Here is a 17,158-nt window from a genome sequence, read left to right as displayed (position 1 = left end):
TTGTTCTTTTGTCTGTTTAGCTAATTTGGATCAAACCACCCTGCCAAACACCTATGATCGATTCTGAAAGTGTTTCTTTTGAAGTTTCCAGTGCTGCTGCATATCCAAAAAAAGAAATTTCTTATCTTCCTTTTCAATAGGACAGGGGTCTAGAGGGTGGGCAGAGATGAGAAGGAACCTCTCAAAAGGAAACCTGACCATAAATGACAGTACTTTTCAAATGGAAAATCTGCTTGGCTCAGATTTCTTATCATGGGCTTCTTTGAAAAACACACCCATATCTGCCCAAATTACAGCAGAGGGGCAAAAGCGTCTGGTAGTGGCGATTTTGTTGAAAGACAGAGTAATGAAGCAATTTGGTTTGGACATCGCCAATAGTCTACATACAATGGGCTGGGTGTTGCTGACAAACCAAAAATAATTGGATAGTCAGTCAAAGGTTTAAGAAAACAAAACAATGGCTCAGCTCCAGAAACGCATATTGGCTTTGAATCCTGTGCTGATGCCAATTCTGGTCTCCTGTGTCCTCTCTGCTGCTGGAGGAAACTTTTCCAGTGGTTTCAAGCTGTAGTGTTTCATTTTTCTTCATAAAAGAGGCTCTATCCTTTCTTGAGAAGCATTTTACTGCTGATGGATCAAATACGCTGGCAGAAATTATGTTATCTTCAGACCTGTGGGCTGACTCTGGCCCATAGAATGGGAAGATTTTTCTTTGCCTACCATGTTTGTGGTTTAGTTTGGAAAAAGTAACTGCAAATTATTTTCTCAGTAGTGGTGTGTTTTTTTAAACACCACTTTAAGAGTGGAAGAGAGGGGGAAACCTTTCAGACTTGTAAATGCCTTTTTCTTTCCACCCCAACCTTTATTATAGGACGGCATAAGCTCACTGTATAATTTTGTGATATGTGGTGTACTTGTCAAACCTTCTTAAGAACATCCAATTTAGATCTTATCTGGATCACAACAGGCACATCCTCAATCACCTTTGCAGAACTTATTGGGACTAGGAGTATCACCCAATGGTGTTGTTTCATGGAATGATCTTTGATCCAGCAGAGGCTTCCATGAATAGAAGTGGTGGCAGAAGGTGATTTTTGCTAATTACCCCTTTAACTCCCTAGAAATTTCTGGATTTATGTATTTATTTGTTGTCATCTGATGCTCTCAGCTAAATGTCCAAAACCAGGCAAAGATAATCACCCACACCCACACCCCCAGTCTCAAATTAAGCCCAAAAGTACATCAATGCATGAGTGTGCAAGCAACTTCATGTACTGATTTCAATGCAATCATTTTGTGTGGAAAGGAGTTTGCATGAAACTGCAGCAATGGGAAATAACTGAATACTACCAGATTAGATTGAAATGATAGAAAATTTATGGGTTTTTTCTGACAAAGTAACATTGTATGGAATAACCACCATGTGACAGAATTTAAACACCTCTCCACATGAAAAGGACATGGTGGAGTCACTCTCAGAGAACTTTACAATGTCCATAGCAATATGTGAATCAGTCCTTGTTTCATAGTTACATCAGTGCTTCTCAAAATAATACTCACATTTTTGTGTATCCCAGATGCAGTTGTTTAGGATCTCACCCAGCAAGTAGAAGATGTTAATTATTGCAGTTACAGTAGCAAAGAAGATAATTTTAGCGCCTGAGCCAAGGTACTCCAAGAGAGGGTACACCCAAACACCTGTTACATGATAAATCCAACAGACCCTAATATAAATACAGAGAGAAATCAGAAGTTTTCTTTAAATAAATAAAATTATACAATAGCAAGAACTTTATTTCTATGAGCAGAATCCTATGTCTATTTAGAAGTAAACTCTATTGATTATCTTTAGTGAGATTTTGGTATACATCTACGAAACATCCACCCACCCTTTTTGAATGGTTTTGAAAAAAAGATATAAATGTGGCTTACCATTATGCAAATGGCAACTGGGCTGCAGTGTTAATAACACTAACAATGGGTTGGATCCAAAGGTTCCTTTCTTCTGACTGAGGGATTCTTGCAGCAATGGATGGATCCCCCCCCCCCCAAGAAGAAGGAAACCTTTGGTCTCATCCCAGCATTTGCAACTATTGTAACACTTTTTGATTCCTAATTGTTATTTATGATTAATTGTTAAATACAGATAGCCATAAACCTAGGTGTACAGTATTCAGAGTTGCAATGTATCTGTCTATTTATATGCTGGGCTTGTCTACTGTGGATTTGCTGTTGGTCATATAGGCAAGTTTTCCACAATGCTCAAATCACAATTCTCTCTCACTTTTTAGCCAGAATTTTCCCATTCTGCAGATAAGAATGACATTGGCATTCACTGCTAGTGTGGAAGCTCCTCGGTGCATCGGTCTGATGTTCGGATGGGCTGCCTCTGTCGTCACAACCCCTAATTCTGTTTGCTGCTTACCTGGACGTAATCTAGTTGTTTTGTTTCCAGCAGCCCAAGTGATGTAAGTGTGCCTATTTCTGTTGACTGCTGAATGCTTAGGACATGCCCCAAAGATCTCTGAAGACTGCAATTGTAGCACATATGTGAAGGAAGTTTTGCATAAAACCTTTGTATGGTTTTTCTTAAAGATATACTGCAAGCCCCTGAAAAAAACAAATCTAAGCTGCAGGCCTCTGTTCATGCCTTAGAATAGAAACAAAAACATGGCACCATCAGTTCATGTCTCCCATATTGCATGCAGCTCTACCCTAATTATAATAAAAGCCAATATTAAAAAGTAGGGGGAAAAGAGTACCGCTCTCTGATTTCAGGGCATAGTGTAAGAAATTGTAGCGCACTAATAAATTCCCCATGTCATTTCAGTCCCGAAAGGCTTATAAAGTGGGGGGGGGGGGGAAGGTTTATGACAGTAAACCAGGTAGGGCTCTTTGGGAAGAGGATGCAATGAAGGTGCCACTACAGAGAAAGCTCTGTTCCTCGTAGCAACAAGCTTAACTTAAGGAGGCAGAGGCATTGGAATTACATGAACAGATGAGGAGACTTATGGGGAAGAAGTTACTCCCTAAAATGTACCATAAGTATCTATTATGGGTGTATATCCTGGAAACCTTTATAGAAGCAAGCTGGAACCAGGCAAAACATGCACATGCACATATGCAGATGTAGATTCTTTTCAATCTCTCTTTCAGTTTATTGATGATTAGTAGGAGATTCCATTGCCAGTGTGGGAAAGTAAAAAAGAAGAAGGAATAAGCAAGCTTGGGAAACCATGACACTTTGGGGGCGGAAAGAGAGGAGGGAGCAGGAACCATGAATCAGGATTTGATTCACAGGCTTTACATGTATCAGTACAGGAGCAAAGACAGGGGCTGGATCTACACTCACCTTTTAAATCTTATTAGAACAATATTTTAAAATACAATCAAGCCTGAAAGTCACATTCCACAAGGTCTACTTGTATTTGGAAGGGGGTTGCTCTGCAGCGCCCTCTGGTGTCACACTTTAATAATGCATTATTAACGTTAAAAACGAACGTCATGTGGCTATATGGTTATCGGAACCACTCCATAACTCTTTTTTAGCATTAAAAACCATGAGTGTAGATCCGCTCAGGATTAAGAACAAGAGCTTGTCCCACAAGACCATGACTGGTCCAAGGACCTTCTGTGACTAATCCCTACACTACACCATTGGGATTCCGGCAGCATGGTAATTGCAAAGCAAGTTTTCCATTTAGGTTTTGCATGCTTGACCCCAGAGCGACTGAACAAGCAAATGGAAAGTAATTATTACCAAAGTTAAATGGGAAAGAGCAAGTCAATTTATGTGCCACTTCAAGAACAGGCTTCAGAACCACCTATGACTACCCAAGCTGACATCATTTAAACACAGAACCCACCCCTGCATATTACACTAGAATCCTTCCATCCTGCCCTTCTCTGGATTGGCAGCATTATGAGTAGTCCTGCATTGTCTATATTACAAATGTGAGAAGGAAAAGTAGCAGTGCAACCATGGAAACATTACCCAATGGCCTTTGTTAAGGAGTTCATTGTCCTTGAAAACATGCTAACTCAATACTGCACAATAATGGGCTGATCAACCTTAGGCATAAAGCTTCTGCACAAGATTAGTTGTTATTAATTCTAATGAATGTCTTTAACATTGCAATTCCTGTCCAATCTCATTATTAGATAAGCACAAGGGAACATGCATTAAGGCACACTTTAGAGTGCAAGGCCAGAGCCATTTTGTTGAATCTCTACCATTTGCAAGGTTTAGAAAAAAAGCAGACCATTTAGTGCTAAGCATTCCTTAGAAGGAAAGAAGAACAAAAACTAGAACTTCAGGGAAAGTATACTAAACGTAAATCTCATCAAATGAGGTGAAAGGATGTTTTAATTTAAATACACATGGCTGTAATAGTTCACATTATCATAAGGATACGTATAAAATGTAAATGGTTTTTTTGTTTTACGGATTATGCTCATGTCTCAGATTTTAGCTTTCTACCTTTACAGGCAAAGGCCAAGTGCACATTGCTGTCCTTAAGCATGCAAGAAATCTAACTCCCCAGTAGACTGTGGACCCCAGTAGATTGTAGTCAGGAGAGTGCTTTTGGTCAATCTTCAAAACTACAGTAGGACATAAGGGAAAGGAAATCCTTTAGGTCAATGGCTCCCGATTGGCTAAGTACTGTAGAATCCCTGTTTTTCAAAAGCCAAACCATGGACCCCTTACTTTTGAAAGGTTGATATCCTCAGACCACCAATTGGGAACAACTGCTTTAGGTAACTAGAGCTTTAGTTCAGGCATCTTGAATTATTATGGCAAGTTTCAAATTCTGGAAATAATCCTGAAACGTCTTACTGCATGATCGATGAGTAAGCACTGGTAGAAGGAACAGAATACATAAATAAATTTCTCCAGATCTATCAACAGCTTTTCCTATCATGCTTACTTGCAGATTAAGGGTACTTCTAAATATACATGCTTCAAACTCATGGGATGGTTTTACATTTCCAATCTGCGATATGGCCTAGCTGATCTGAAAGCCAGGAAGAAGCTAAGATAAATGAATGGATACATTAAAGGTGCAAGGGGAAAAGCTCATGCTTGGTGGAAACAGATGCTTGACTAAGGGTATGTGTATGTGAGATCTATATAGTATCAGAAAGCCCTCAGCATAGACACAAGACAAAGCAAGCAGTACACGCAGGTCCCATTATCCACCCACTTGTTATGTGAAAGTTTACTTATCCAAACACAAATATTATGCCAAGCTTTGCTATATACTCCATGAGTTCAGATATCCAAACAGTCAAAGTTTGCCCGCTTCCTTACTTGTTTGTGCTTGGCGGGTTGGCAGCAGCCATTTTCAGGCAGATACTATGGGGGCGGGGAGTGTAGGGGAGATCGGACCAATCAGAGAGCAGGATAGATTGGACAAAACAGTTTTTCCTTTGTTTCTTTTGATGGTTGGCTGCAGCCATTTTAAGCAAAAACCATAACGGGAAGGGGGAGAGAGATCATGGCTTAGAAATGGCCTCATAGGAAAGAATGGAAATCATCAGCTTGTTATGTGAACACTCACCTAACGAACAATTTCCTGGGAATACTGTGTTTGGAAAGCGGGACCTGCATGTATATCTGTGGTTATGTCCACAATGAAATAGATAATCAGATTTCACAACGTGAAAAGGTATCTCTTACCACAATATGTAGCCAACCGAAAAGGTGCACACAGCAACCAAGCCACAGGTCCTGCTGGGATATTCATGATGTGTTGTTCTCATCTCAATTAATATAAAAGGCAAAACGGTTGTATGCTAGGATGAAAACAAAATGGTAGAAAACAGTTCATGCAAGAACTTTCCAAATGTCCATAATAAAAATATTATCGAATATTTCTAGGATAACCTATAAGTAATGAGCACTTTACAACTAAACTTAACCATTTCCACTCTTTAATTCTAGCTGAACAGTAAGGCTTAACTCTTCCACTGAAATTCATGGGATACAGCACAATTCTGTTGCATTTCATCCGAAGTAAGTTTCACTGTGGTCAATAGGGTTTACTCCTTAGCGTTTAGGATTCCAGCCCTAGAAGTGCTTAACTTTAACTGGATAATGTCCAACATCTTTTTAGGATATGGCAGAAGATTTTCAAAGACATCTTTCTTTTTTAAGCTTACCTAGAAAAAGGCTGCTTCAATCAACATTTTCAATAAAACAGGAACAGTCAGTCTGTCCTCTGGCAGAGGAGAAACTTGATTCCTGCTGAGCTGTATTTTGTGGTTTCAGGTTCACAGCTAATAGGGCAGAATCAGCATAAATCTAAGCATTTAGATGCTGCAAGCTGTGATCAGGAGGCTAACTGAATAGTAAACCAATAATTGTGGACTTATTGGGAAAAGAACATTATATACAAAGGGTGGAGCTAGCTATTAGAAGAAACATGGAACTGCTTAGCAGTTACTGCTACCATTCAATTCTTTCTTCTTCCCACCAATGGCCCCATCTGCACATAACTCTAGACCATAAAACTATGGTTTAATAAGCTACAGTGTGCACGAATTGCACGCTAGTGCAAGCAGACTGAATGGTCCTACTTTGCTCCTCCCTTCGTGTGAGTAGATAAACAAACCACAAAGTGGACAGCTTAGCACAACAGCCTAAACTGGGATTGTGATTTGTTTTACCCCAGCACATACACAATCCCTAACCACCTTAAATCATGATTATTCTTGCTTTAACAACCATGTGCTTATTAGGGTGAAACGAAACGTGATCCTACGACCAGACACCATGCCAAGTGCTCCACCTAGTAGTTTGCTGACATGATCATGAAAATGGAAGAGCAAGGTAGGAGTTATCAGGCTACATGCACTAGCACACAACCCCTATTCATATGGGCTACGAAGGCCAAAGTTATGTGTGAACATAGCCATTTGCAAAGGACAACCCCAGATAGTATGCCATTAGACTGTGCATTTCTCTGCTCTCATCTCTCATGCCATGGGGAAGGCAAAATGCACAGCACGTGGGCATCAGGTCACATGCTGTCTTATACCTTATGCTGATGATTTTTCAACAGAAGAGCTTTAAAAGACGCACAAAACACCTATGCCATTATAACACACTTGGCTGGGAAGAAGACAAAAAGAAACATGGCATAGGAACAGTTAAGGGTTTCTTGCAACAGTCTGTTCCACCCAAAATATAATAACTTTTGCAAGTTTTAGGAAACAGGTGCAGTGAGAATCAGTGATATGTTACACATAACAGTGTCAATCTAGCCATCTCTGGGTTTTTAAAAAAGTGATACTACTGCAGAAGTACCATTGGTAAAACTTTCACCATCTGAAACTGCTATTGAGAAGAACGTGTTTCATGAGACGGATGATACCCTATTATATCTATAATGGAAAAGCAGGATATTCAAAGTGGGTGTCTAGTTAATGGGAATCCATGAGTAAGTCTGAACCCCGCTGAGGATAAGAGTCCTGGTAGTAGCACTCATCCTTTTATGAAGGATTATTACCGTTAACTGAGACACAGGATGCACTCTCTGCAGTAGCCGCAAGCACTTCATTAATTATTATTGCATAGTTCATGGGTGTTAGCAGTATATTATCTAAGTAAAGGCCAGTGTTGTGACGATGACTTGGAAAACACAGGAATCAGAGATAACAAATTAAATCGATGTAGGAGGTTAATGCTTTGTGGGTATTTAGCAACACTTCCTTTTTTAATGCAACCTCCTTTCTTCCGCAGCGTTATAGCTACGGAGGATACACTAAATCTGAAATAAACAGAGTGGCATAGTAGATCACTCTTTGCTCTTCACTGTTGCTTTGACAAAACAATATATAAAGTGCAACTGCATACAGGGCAACTGCAGCTGTGGCAATGGGCACAAGTCAGAACCACTACTGCACTGCAACTGCTGGCCATTTCAAAGGGACTTGCACAAATCTCACTGAAACGGGAGGTGGTTGCCCAAAAGCAATGTATGCTAGAATACATCTACTATCTTTGCTAAGGGGCCAAAATTGAAATCTGAAAATAAGAGATTGAGTTGGCGGTGGGGAAACCTTTTCCCAAATACTGTTGCTACAGTTTCTGTATAGAATAGAATAACTGATACAGAATAGGTAATTTTTTCTTATTTCTTGTAGTAAAGACAACCCAGATAATTAGATCACAAACCTACTTAATCCAGAGACTCTTGCAGCTGAATGTGTAAAGTGTCTCCATTGCGGCTGAATGTGTAAAGTGTCTCCATTGAAAAAAAACATTAAGCATGAGGTGACAAGGCAATACAAAAAGTTCAATTTGCAACCATCAAATGTTGATGGTATACATAAGTGAACCTTAGCCCCAGTTCATGCATGACATCAATGGCTGTCACTTCTCCAAATATCTACAATGTTTGTTGTTCCACTAATGAATGAAATCATGTAGGATGGTTGGATCATACAGAAGATCCCACATCAGTGCTGCACTCCACTAACATATTAATCAGGCCATGCACTTTACTGGCACCCATGCGCTTCTTCCCTACAGACTGCACACCAGGCAGTAGGCCATGGAGCACATATGAAAAGTGCTTATCTTCAAGCCAGAGGATGGCCCTTTAAGAGGCCCTTTAGTTACACAAAATAAGGTGAAGTTAGGAGAGGTGGACCGGAGGCAGCTCTAAAGGTCACAGTACGCTTCTAACCTTTGTCAGAGCAAGTTGCTCACTAGGAGCTATCCTTGGTGCTGCGGTAACTCACCTGCCTTGCCCTGTGAGCACCACTGTGATACAGGAACAAGACAAGGTCTGTCCTGGTTGTAGTGGTTAGGTTGTCAGGCTAGGATAGGAGAGGCCCAGGTTCAAATCTCCACTCTGCCGTAAAGTTCACTGTTGACATTGGGAATGTCACTATGGGCTCCCTCAATTTCCATCAGCATGCAGGGAGGGGCGGTTTTGCAGTGTCTGTGGCAAAATCACCCTCATGCCGCAGTGAACAATAAAAATGATGCTCCCACTGGCAAATATCCCCCCGCCCCAATGGCTAACTGGCTAACTACCATGGGGGAAGCAGGGGTGTGGTTTTTGATGTGATTGCAACACGAGAGGGAAGGGTTAAACTAACAGAAATCCTTCTGCACCCAGGATTAGAGGCAATACACACACACACACACTCCACTGGCATCCCTGCAAGCGATACATTTGACATAACATTTAGTTAGGCCCCAAGAGAGGCCATCCATCAGAAACAGCAAGCTGAGCACTATGCTTATATTTAAATGTTTAAGGTCCCTATTGAGTACTGACTCTGTTCATTGGGGATATAAAGACTGTACTAATGTTTAGTGCAACCACAATAACCACTTTCCTGTTCGGTCAATCAATTTAAGAATGAATATTTTGAATATGTTAATCTACACCAGGGCAGGGGAACCTTTTCCAGGAGCCACGTGCTACTGGTTGCTGGTGCCAGAGGCAAAAGCTGGCAAAGCAGTCAATGTAAAATGCTAGTTTCTACACACACTCACACACCCCTCTCTATCCTGCATGCAGGCAAGTAAGAATCATCATTAGAGATAAAGGAGGCATTCCAGATATAAGACAGAGGTAGGGATATGCATCTGGCTGGTCGGCCAAATCTTTATCTCCACACCCCCTGGGTAGCCAGGTTTGGCAGGTGGACAGGGGCTCCTACATGTCAATTACTTGATATCACATTTACGTCAGATGCCTCATTTTTACCCACAAGGTTTGAAATCAAAACAAAAAAGGATGTGAATGCTTCTCAAGTATTTCCCAACAGCTCATTGACAGTGCCTACAAAGCCCCTTTTGCCCAAGCCCCAATATGACATTCTATGACATCAGGTGTAAGGACAGTGGGTGTGGCTTGGCCAAAATGGTGGGCAGCCCAAATCAGTATGTCTGGTAGGGCTAATTACAGCTGTAGGTCAGATGTTTTGCACCGTTGGGGTGTGGGCAAGGACAAAAATGAGAGGCTGGAGGGTTGTATTTGGGTTCTGAGCCTGAGATTCTCCACTCCTGAACTACAGCTTCCAATTGTTCGCAAGTATAGACCACTACACCATGAGATGTTAAAGGTGTGTCTCCATCGCTTGTGAAAAACACTTTATGCATACTAGGAGACATACAGAAGAAAAATTGTATCAACACAGTTAAAGCTGTGTCCAATTTTTATGGATTTGTGCTTTTGACTTACATTATATATCCAAACAAAATGCCAGTAGAATGAGATCAAAAATATTGTTAAGTGTAGTGGACAGAGCGGAATTTTTGCAACTGAAGTTTTAAAAGAAAAACTTGACCTTATCTTGCTATTTCAAGAGTCTTTCATATATCAGAATTAGTTTTTAAAACCAAGTTGTTGACAAAAATCAGATTGCTTCTGTCAAGATGGAAATAGCTCTTCATGACCTATGACAATATTATTTGTTTTATTTATTTATTTCATAAAATTTATATGCTGCTTGATTGTAAAAAAATCGCAAAGCAGTTTACAAAAATATAAAACAATAAAATCAATAAAAATTCACAGCCATACTTTAAAACATACAAAGGTTAAAATACTAAAACAGATTGAAATTACTCCAACTTTCTGAGCATCTGGATTGGCATGTCTAAATAAAAATGGCATCCTAAGAACAGCTGTCAATCGCAGTAGATGTGCTGAGAGATAAGTTATGCTTAAGGTTATGAAAGGGTGCCAGTTTGTGGTTCCAGCTTCTCCTAATTAGTTCTTCAGTTATGGCGGCTTCCTAATGTCTCAGGAGATGGTAGTTGCGAAGGCAAGGACTAAAGACCACTGTTTCAGAGATAATGGTACCTCTTCTGGCAAGATGGAGAAGGGGGAGGAGAGAAAAAGCTGTTGCTGCATTTCATGTACTACGTTGTGCTTTGCTCCAGTTTAATCATTGGCACTTTCCCAATGCTGTTGCTATGGGTAGTGCTTATTAGAAGGAAGAAAACTGGTGTCACTGAGAGCTGTTGCTAGGGAAGCCATGGCAGGGAGGTATCTTTATCTTGAATTTTAGAAACTTCACCTTTTCTGCAAAGAGACATCTGTGTGCCACAGCACGTACACAGTCTGGTGCTGCACATAAAGCTTTCTGGATCAGAGCCATGGTATATGATACTATATATGTGTGTCTACATATATATATGGATTTTTCAGCAGCAGTTTTTTGAAACTGCTATATAGCTCCAAGATTTTGTATCTTAAATCACAAGAAACCCTCACAAATAGTTGAATATCACACATTATCAGTAAAATCAGCAATCCTGATTCTAAATTTATTTTGAATGATGTCTAAAATGTTATTTAAATAGCACCCCCTCCATTTAAAAGGATAATTATGTAAAGTCTTATGAATTAACATATTGTTAATCCTGCCTGATCTATTACAGATCCTGCGTGATACATTACAGCATCTTCACTCCAGATAGTTCTAATTTTATTTTGCTCTTGTTTCTGCTAAAATGAATGTTGTTTCGATTGATCAGTGAAAATCTACAACCACCAATATATGCAATTAAGCCTGCTGTAGGGACATTTAAAAATCTATGCCGTGAAACTTTAAAGGTTGACTTAAACCATCTTGTTTGACTTACAAGACCAGTTACAACACTGCTTCATGTAAAAAGCATTAAGCTAATGCTGGATCAAGCTACATTGCCAAACATGCTTCAGCATAATTAATCAAAAATATTTCATAAACCAATTGCCTCCAAGAGGTTATCGATTTCTTGTCACAACACATTTTCCTTATGAGGTGCTGCAATGCTCGTGTCTCAGATGTGCTGGCATGTATTTTTTTTACTGACTAAGCCTTAATCCATCTTCTTGGCCTCCTGCCACTGGTGCACTGACATCTGCAACTACTCATGTCTGACAGCCTCATGCATGAGCTATGTGGCTTCAAAGTTGGACAAGATTAGTACAGGAGACTTTCTGTATACTTTGAACATAAATTGAAAGCAGATATGTACAAGGGCAGGTTTTGAGAGGGTGACATTACAAATGACATCAAGTAAAATTATACATCTTTATCTATGTATATATAGCCACACACACACACACACTTGATGAAGATTTTAGCATTTAGTAATATGTTAGATGAAGGAATTAAATGCCTAGAATTAACAATACTCTTGAGACATTATGTAATTTGTTGTGTGTCAAGCAGAACATGATAAACACATTTTCTGGGCGCATATTTCCCCTCTACGTCATTCATCTGTGCTTCCATATTGTCAGGCTGTTTTAGGAATACTTTTGCACCTATTGCACAGTGACAACTGAACACACACTGAAAATACAAGCACCTAGTATTTCTGTGAAGCTGATATCTTTGCACAACATGCACAAATATCTTCGACCTGCTGTCTGGTGCTTGTTGCTCCATTTCCCCCCCCCCCGCCCGCCCCTCTATGAAGTAAGGAAACAAAACTATCCCTTCATTTGTCAGATGAAGATTCCAGACAACAACAGATGGACAGCCAGCACCATCTTGCAAGGCCACAGCTGGCATGACAACCATTCACTTCAATGGAATGCTTTCTACACTTTGCTTCAGAAACATGCTTTGACAATATGACAGCCCAGCCACAATCCCACAGTTATTTATAAATACCTTCAACTTATTCAAGATCATTCCAACACTGGATATCTACGGTAAATCAAGAATGGAATCCAACCCTCAACACTTCTAGTCTGCAACCTCTGGGCTGTTTATTGCAGCCAATGGCAACACAGCTATGCATATCATTGGCAGTGCCAGCAATTCCTTTTTCTACATTCTCTTTTTTCCTGGGTAGTACAAAACACTGTTTGTAAGCATGTTTTGTAATGTATGATGTATGTCACATACACACATTTTAATTAACCCTGGGTGTGGAACTGGTAGCTTACAATTAGTATTTCCTAAATATATGGCTAAACACTTCCCTAATTTAGAATCAGACCAGGTATGCTGCATCACCTCAATGTCTGTGAATGTCGCATGTCTTTGAAGGAAAAACAAAAGGTTGTTGCTCATTTCTATTCATTCTTATACTTACAAATTAATGTTCAGAATAAACTACACTTACAACACAGTCCTATACATGTCTACTCAAAGCATAAGTCCTATTGAGTTGTTCGGAGCTTACTCTTAGGTAACTGGGTACAGGACTGTAGCCTCAGTTGGACTTACTTCTATGTAGACATGCATACACTTGCACTCTCAGGCTGCCATTATATGCACATTCATCCCATTTCATTCGGTAGGGCCTATTTCTGACCACGCATAGGCCGACTCACCTCCTAACAATGTGGTAGATCCCACCCACCCACATTCCACACACTAAAAAGTGAAGGAGAACATTTGGTTTTAAAGTAACCAGCTCTGTAATCCTTGGATAATAAATTAGACAGGGTTTGCTTTTAAATGCAGCTAACCTTTGAATGCTGACAAAAGTTTATTATTGTCTTATTTTAGCTGGTTTTACTGTTGTTGCTTTTAAAAGCCTTAATTCTATATAGAAGGCTGCACATGGCTTTTAAAAGCAACAACACAAACCACCCACCAACTGGGGCCCTAAAACAAAATACTTCAATGTGGAGTGCTTCTCTTCAGGAATCTTTTCACTGCATTCCATCCACCTTCTCCTCCTCTCTCAATCTATCAGAACTCCCTGCCCTTTGACCCGTGCTCAGCCCTCACTGGGCTGTTTTGGGGTGTATCCCCCTCCGAGTTTTTGGGGAAGGGGAAAGATAAACTTGTGCCCATTCTCAGCTGCATTGATTTGTTTAATTTCTCAACTGACATCTATGGGCAGCTCTCGCTCTCTCTCCCATCCTTGGGGACAATTAGAAATAGTTTCGTGTTGTAAAACAGGAAATGACCTCTTCAGAAAATGAGATAGTTCTTCCTATTTATTATAGTCTTTAGGGGGGGGGGAAGGTCTGTGATAGGAGAAAAAATGCTACTTCTGGTTTTGACTTTATAGGTCTTTCAGGTCTTTTTGATAGGTAAAGTTGCATTAGATGAGTCTGCTTGCACAGGTTTTTTTTAAAGGCCAAGTATGGATGAGAATCGTGGTAATAATCCATTCTCTTTACACAGTCTGCAATAACCTGCCCTTTTTTCTTTCTAAGTAGCGATGGTATGTGATGTGACATAGGGAGCTTGCGAATTGAAGCAACCTCTGGTAGATGCAAAAGCTCAGTTGGCAGGAAAGAAGCAACCGTCTCTCTCCCCCTGCCCCACCTTACATTCTCCATAGAATGAACGGAGGGACAATCATTCTCTTTCTTCACATTGCTACTTCCGCCAGAGCCCAACTCAAGGGTAAAAACACCCCCACCCCCCACTTCCTGAGTTTTGTGCATATAACACAGGACTCAGAGAAGGGAGCTTACTCAGCTAAGTAAGCTACACTAAAATATATGGACTCCTGCCTCATATGACCCAGCATAGGGTTAGAGTCCTACTATGAGTTCCATTTCTCAGTGACTCCTGAGTGCAGCAGTCCCAGGGCATGGACTGAAGCCACATTGCTGAACCTAAACTGGCCTGTGTTGGGTCTGGCAAAACACCTTAAAACTTATATATGATTACCAGATGGTGGTTTATCCCATTACTTCTCAGTCCAGACCCCTTTAGATTCAGCAGCCGAACCACATCGTGTGATTTCGTTCCCTGAGCCATCTGATCTAATCTCTTCCATGGGTTGGCCCTGTGCACTGGTGTTCTTGGTATACATTAATCTGTGCTTTGCTGGGTTTCCACTAGCTTTAAGGCCCGCTGAGAATGATTTTGTTCGTTTCTGTCTTTCAGACCCTTCAGAATTCAGAAAGCTGAGGACTTTGCCAAAGGTTTAACATTCCTCATAATATGAGACGCTTGGGAGACATTTGCAAAGGCTTAAGTCAAATGCCTTCCTAAGACACCATCAACAATGACGATCACCTTGGCACAGTCCATTTAAGGGAAGAATGTAGTCCGAAGATGGCTCAAATTCCTAACTACCACAGTGTGTTAGAATAGCCCTCGGATTTGTGAGTAGATCCAAATATTCAATCCCCAAATCTCCAGAAGTATTACTATTATAATTTTTAGGAGGTTTTTACGTGTGGGGTTCAGAGTCTGGAGCTATTGTACAAAGAGGTGAAAATCTGCATGTATCATTGATGGAGGCAACATTCCTCTAGTAACATATTAATAAAATCCAGCTGTTTTACTATATTTTTCTATTAATTAGAGGTTTGTTACGTGGACATGTGCCTCTCTGCGTGGAAGGTTTGTAAGTCAACTTCGCATACAGGGCAGCTCTGGTAAGTCATTGCTGACCTCTCAATGTCTAATTAATTTTTGTCCATTACATGTTTTTTTTGGCAGGTATCAGCTATGTTCTGAGTCTCTGATTTAAGTTTTAATTTCACTGTGGATTTATTGCTAACATTGATTTTTGGTTTTAGAACCCTTTCCAGTCGTATTTTAATTATTATTTATTACGTGAACTGCCTGGTGGTCAAAGGTGGGACAGAAATGTGTTTTTTGTTTTTTGTTTTTAAAAAGAGCAAGTGAGCATGAGATGCAGCCCTCATTCTGGACTGGTTAGTAAAAGTGAGTTACTATGTCACTTTTTCAGACTACTAACAAAGAAACCTAAAGAGATTCTCCTAAAGAGATTCAGTAGCTTTGCCTATATTCCCATAACAGACACCTGTTTTCCATTTTTTAAAAATGATATGACTGAGGCCACAACCTTTTAGTTCCATCCAGGGAACAAAGACAGCGTCACAGGGCAGCAATCAATTAAAAGACAAACTCAAAAGGTTTCCATCTGACTATTGGATTCTGAACCTTTGATGGAGCTTGTGCATTTTCATTGGTGACCCCCCTCATCTTCAGTGCTGAATAAGGACAGTGCAGCAATGCAGCAACTATTTTAAAGGGTTTTGATCATCATATATAACTAAGCAGCAGTAGCTCTTTGAAGAGGTAGGTGGCACTCAACAGGGCAGGAAGGCAACCTGAGAATGAGCTCAAAGAGCCCCAGAAGACCTTGGGAACACCTGAGGACATCAAAAGAGGAAAACTCCAGGCATATCACCACCTCTGGAATTAGCTATTCTCTCCAGTCCCCAAGGTGTTTGCCTAAGGACAGCAGGAGTAACCAAGCAGAGGAAATGTTTTAGGATTAGAAGACATTATTACTGAATTTGATCAAGCAGAACACAGTACAAAGCAGAGCTCTTGGCTGAGGTGGTACACGAGCTCCATTTCCTCCCTTATCACTTAATAGGGCTTGAGAGCAAAATGGTATTGCAGCAATCACACAACTGAGTCTCAATATGGTCTTTTGACCAACACTTCCCATACGTTTCTACCTTATTTACATTGCTCTAACATGATAACATTGCTCTACATTCATTATAAGAATTGACATCTGGTGTACACTACTCTGTAATAGCAATACTATCCAGTTGTCTCCATTCGCATGGTATTTAATCTGGTCTCAAACACAGTTCAAACTGCTGCAAGGCTCACAAAACTAAGAGAATGGATGCCCTTCTTTCTCTTGAAAATATGTCACTCTTTATTACTAATATGGATGCCACTTCTGCACAGGAAGAAAATGTGGTGACACTATAAATCCTGCAATTGGCTTTGTTTTGTAGGATTGCATAAACACACCTCATCCATACTAAACTCCTGTATCTTTTCTTCTAATTATAATTCTTCCTCATGTGTGGTGACATATACACAGTCTCCCCTACATATACAGAACATTTCACTCATACACAGGCATATCATTCTATAAAAGTTGACTTTAAAGGCAACTAAAACATTTATTCTTACCATTTGTTACCTCACTACTCAAACAAGTTCCCAAGTTGCCAGAATGCAAAAGGATAGTAGCAGATAACCCAGCCAAATTTGTAAATTGTCATTCAGAAAGTTATTAAATACTTCAATTGTGATTTCATGAACATGGTGTTAACAGTGTGTCTGTAAGTGACTGTGAAGACCAATTCTGGATCCACACGTCCTTCCACAGTGGGGAGATAGGATAGGAGTTGATCACAATGAGGACTTGCCAAACGTGCCTTCCTCGTTTCTTCCTTTTGTCCTGAGTTCGCGTGTCTTCAAAATCCATGACACCTTT

The 17,158-nt window shown here is 40.2% G+C and overlaps 1 protein-coding gene across 1 annotated transcript in view; it reads right to left on the bottom strand.

The window, feature by feature from the left end:
• The window catches only part of AIG1 (androgen induced 1), a 73,627-nt gene that overhangs the window by 4,803 nt on the left and 51,666 nt on the right, over positions 1–17,158 (bottom strand). The window contains exons 4-5 of the mRNA XM_083731727.1: positions 5,681–5,796; positions 1,561–1,724 (exon numbers count right to left, since the gene is read on the bottom strand). Coding sequence (XP_083587853.1) covers positions 1,561–1,724; positions 5,681–5,796 — 280 coding nt within the window. The remainder of the gene's footprint in view (positions 1–1,560; positions 1,725–5,680; positions 5,797–17,158) is intronic.

This window comes from Podarcis gaigeae, assembly GCF_964106915.1.
Source record: "Podarcis gaigeae genome assembly, chromosome: 3".
NCBI lineage: Eukaryota > Metazoa > Chordata > Lepidosauria > Squamata > Lacertidae > Podarcis > Podarcis gaigeae.
The sequence above is the reverse complement of the archived record's forward strand: the minus strand, read 5'-3'. Positions and strand labels throughout refer to the sequence as shown.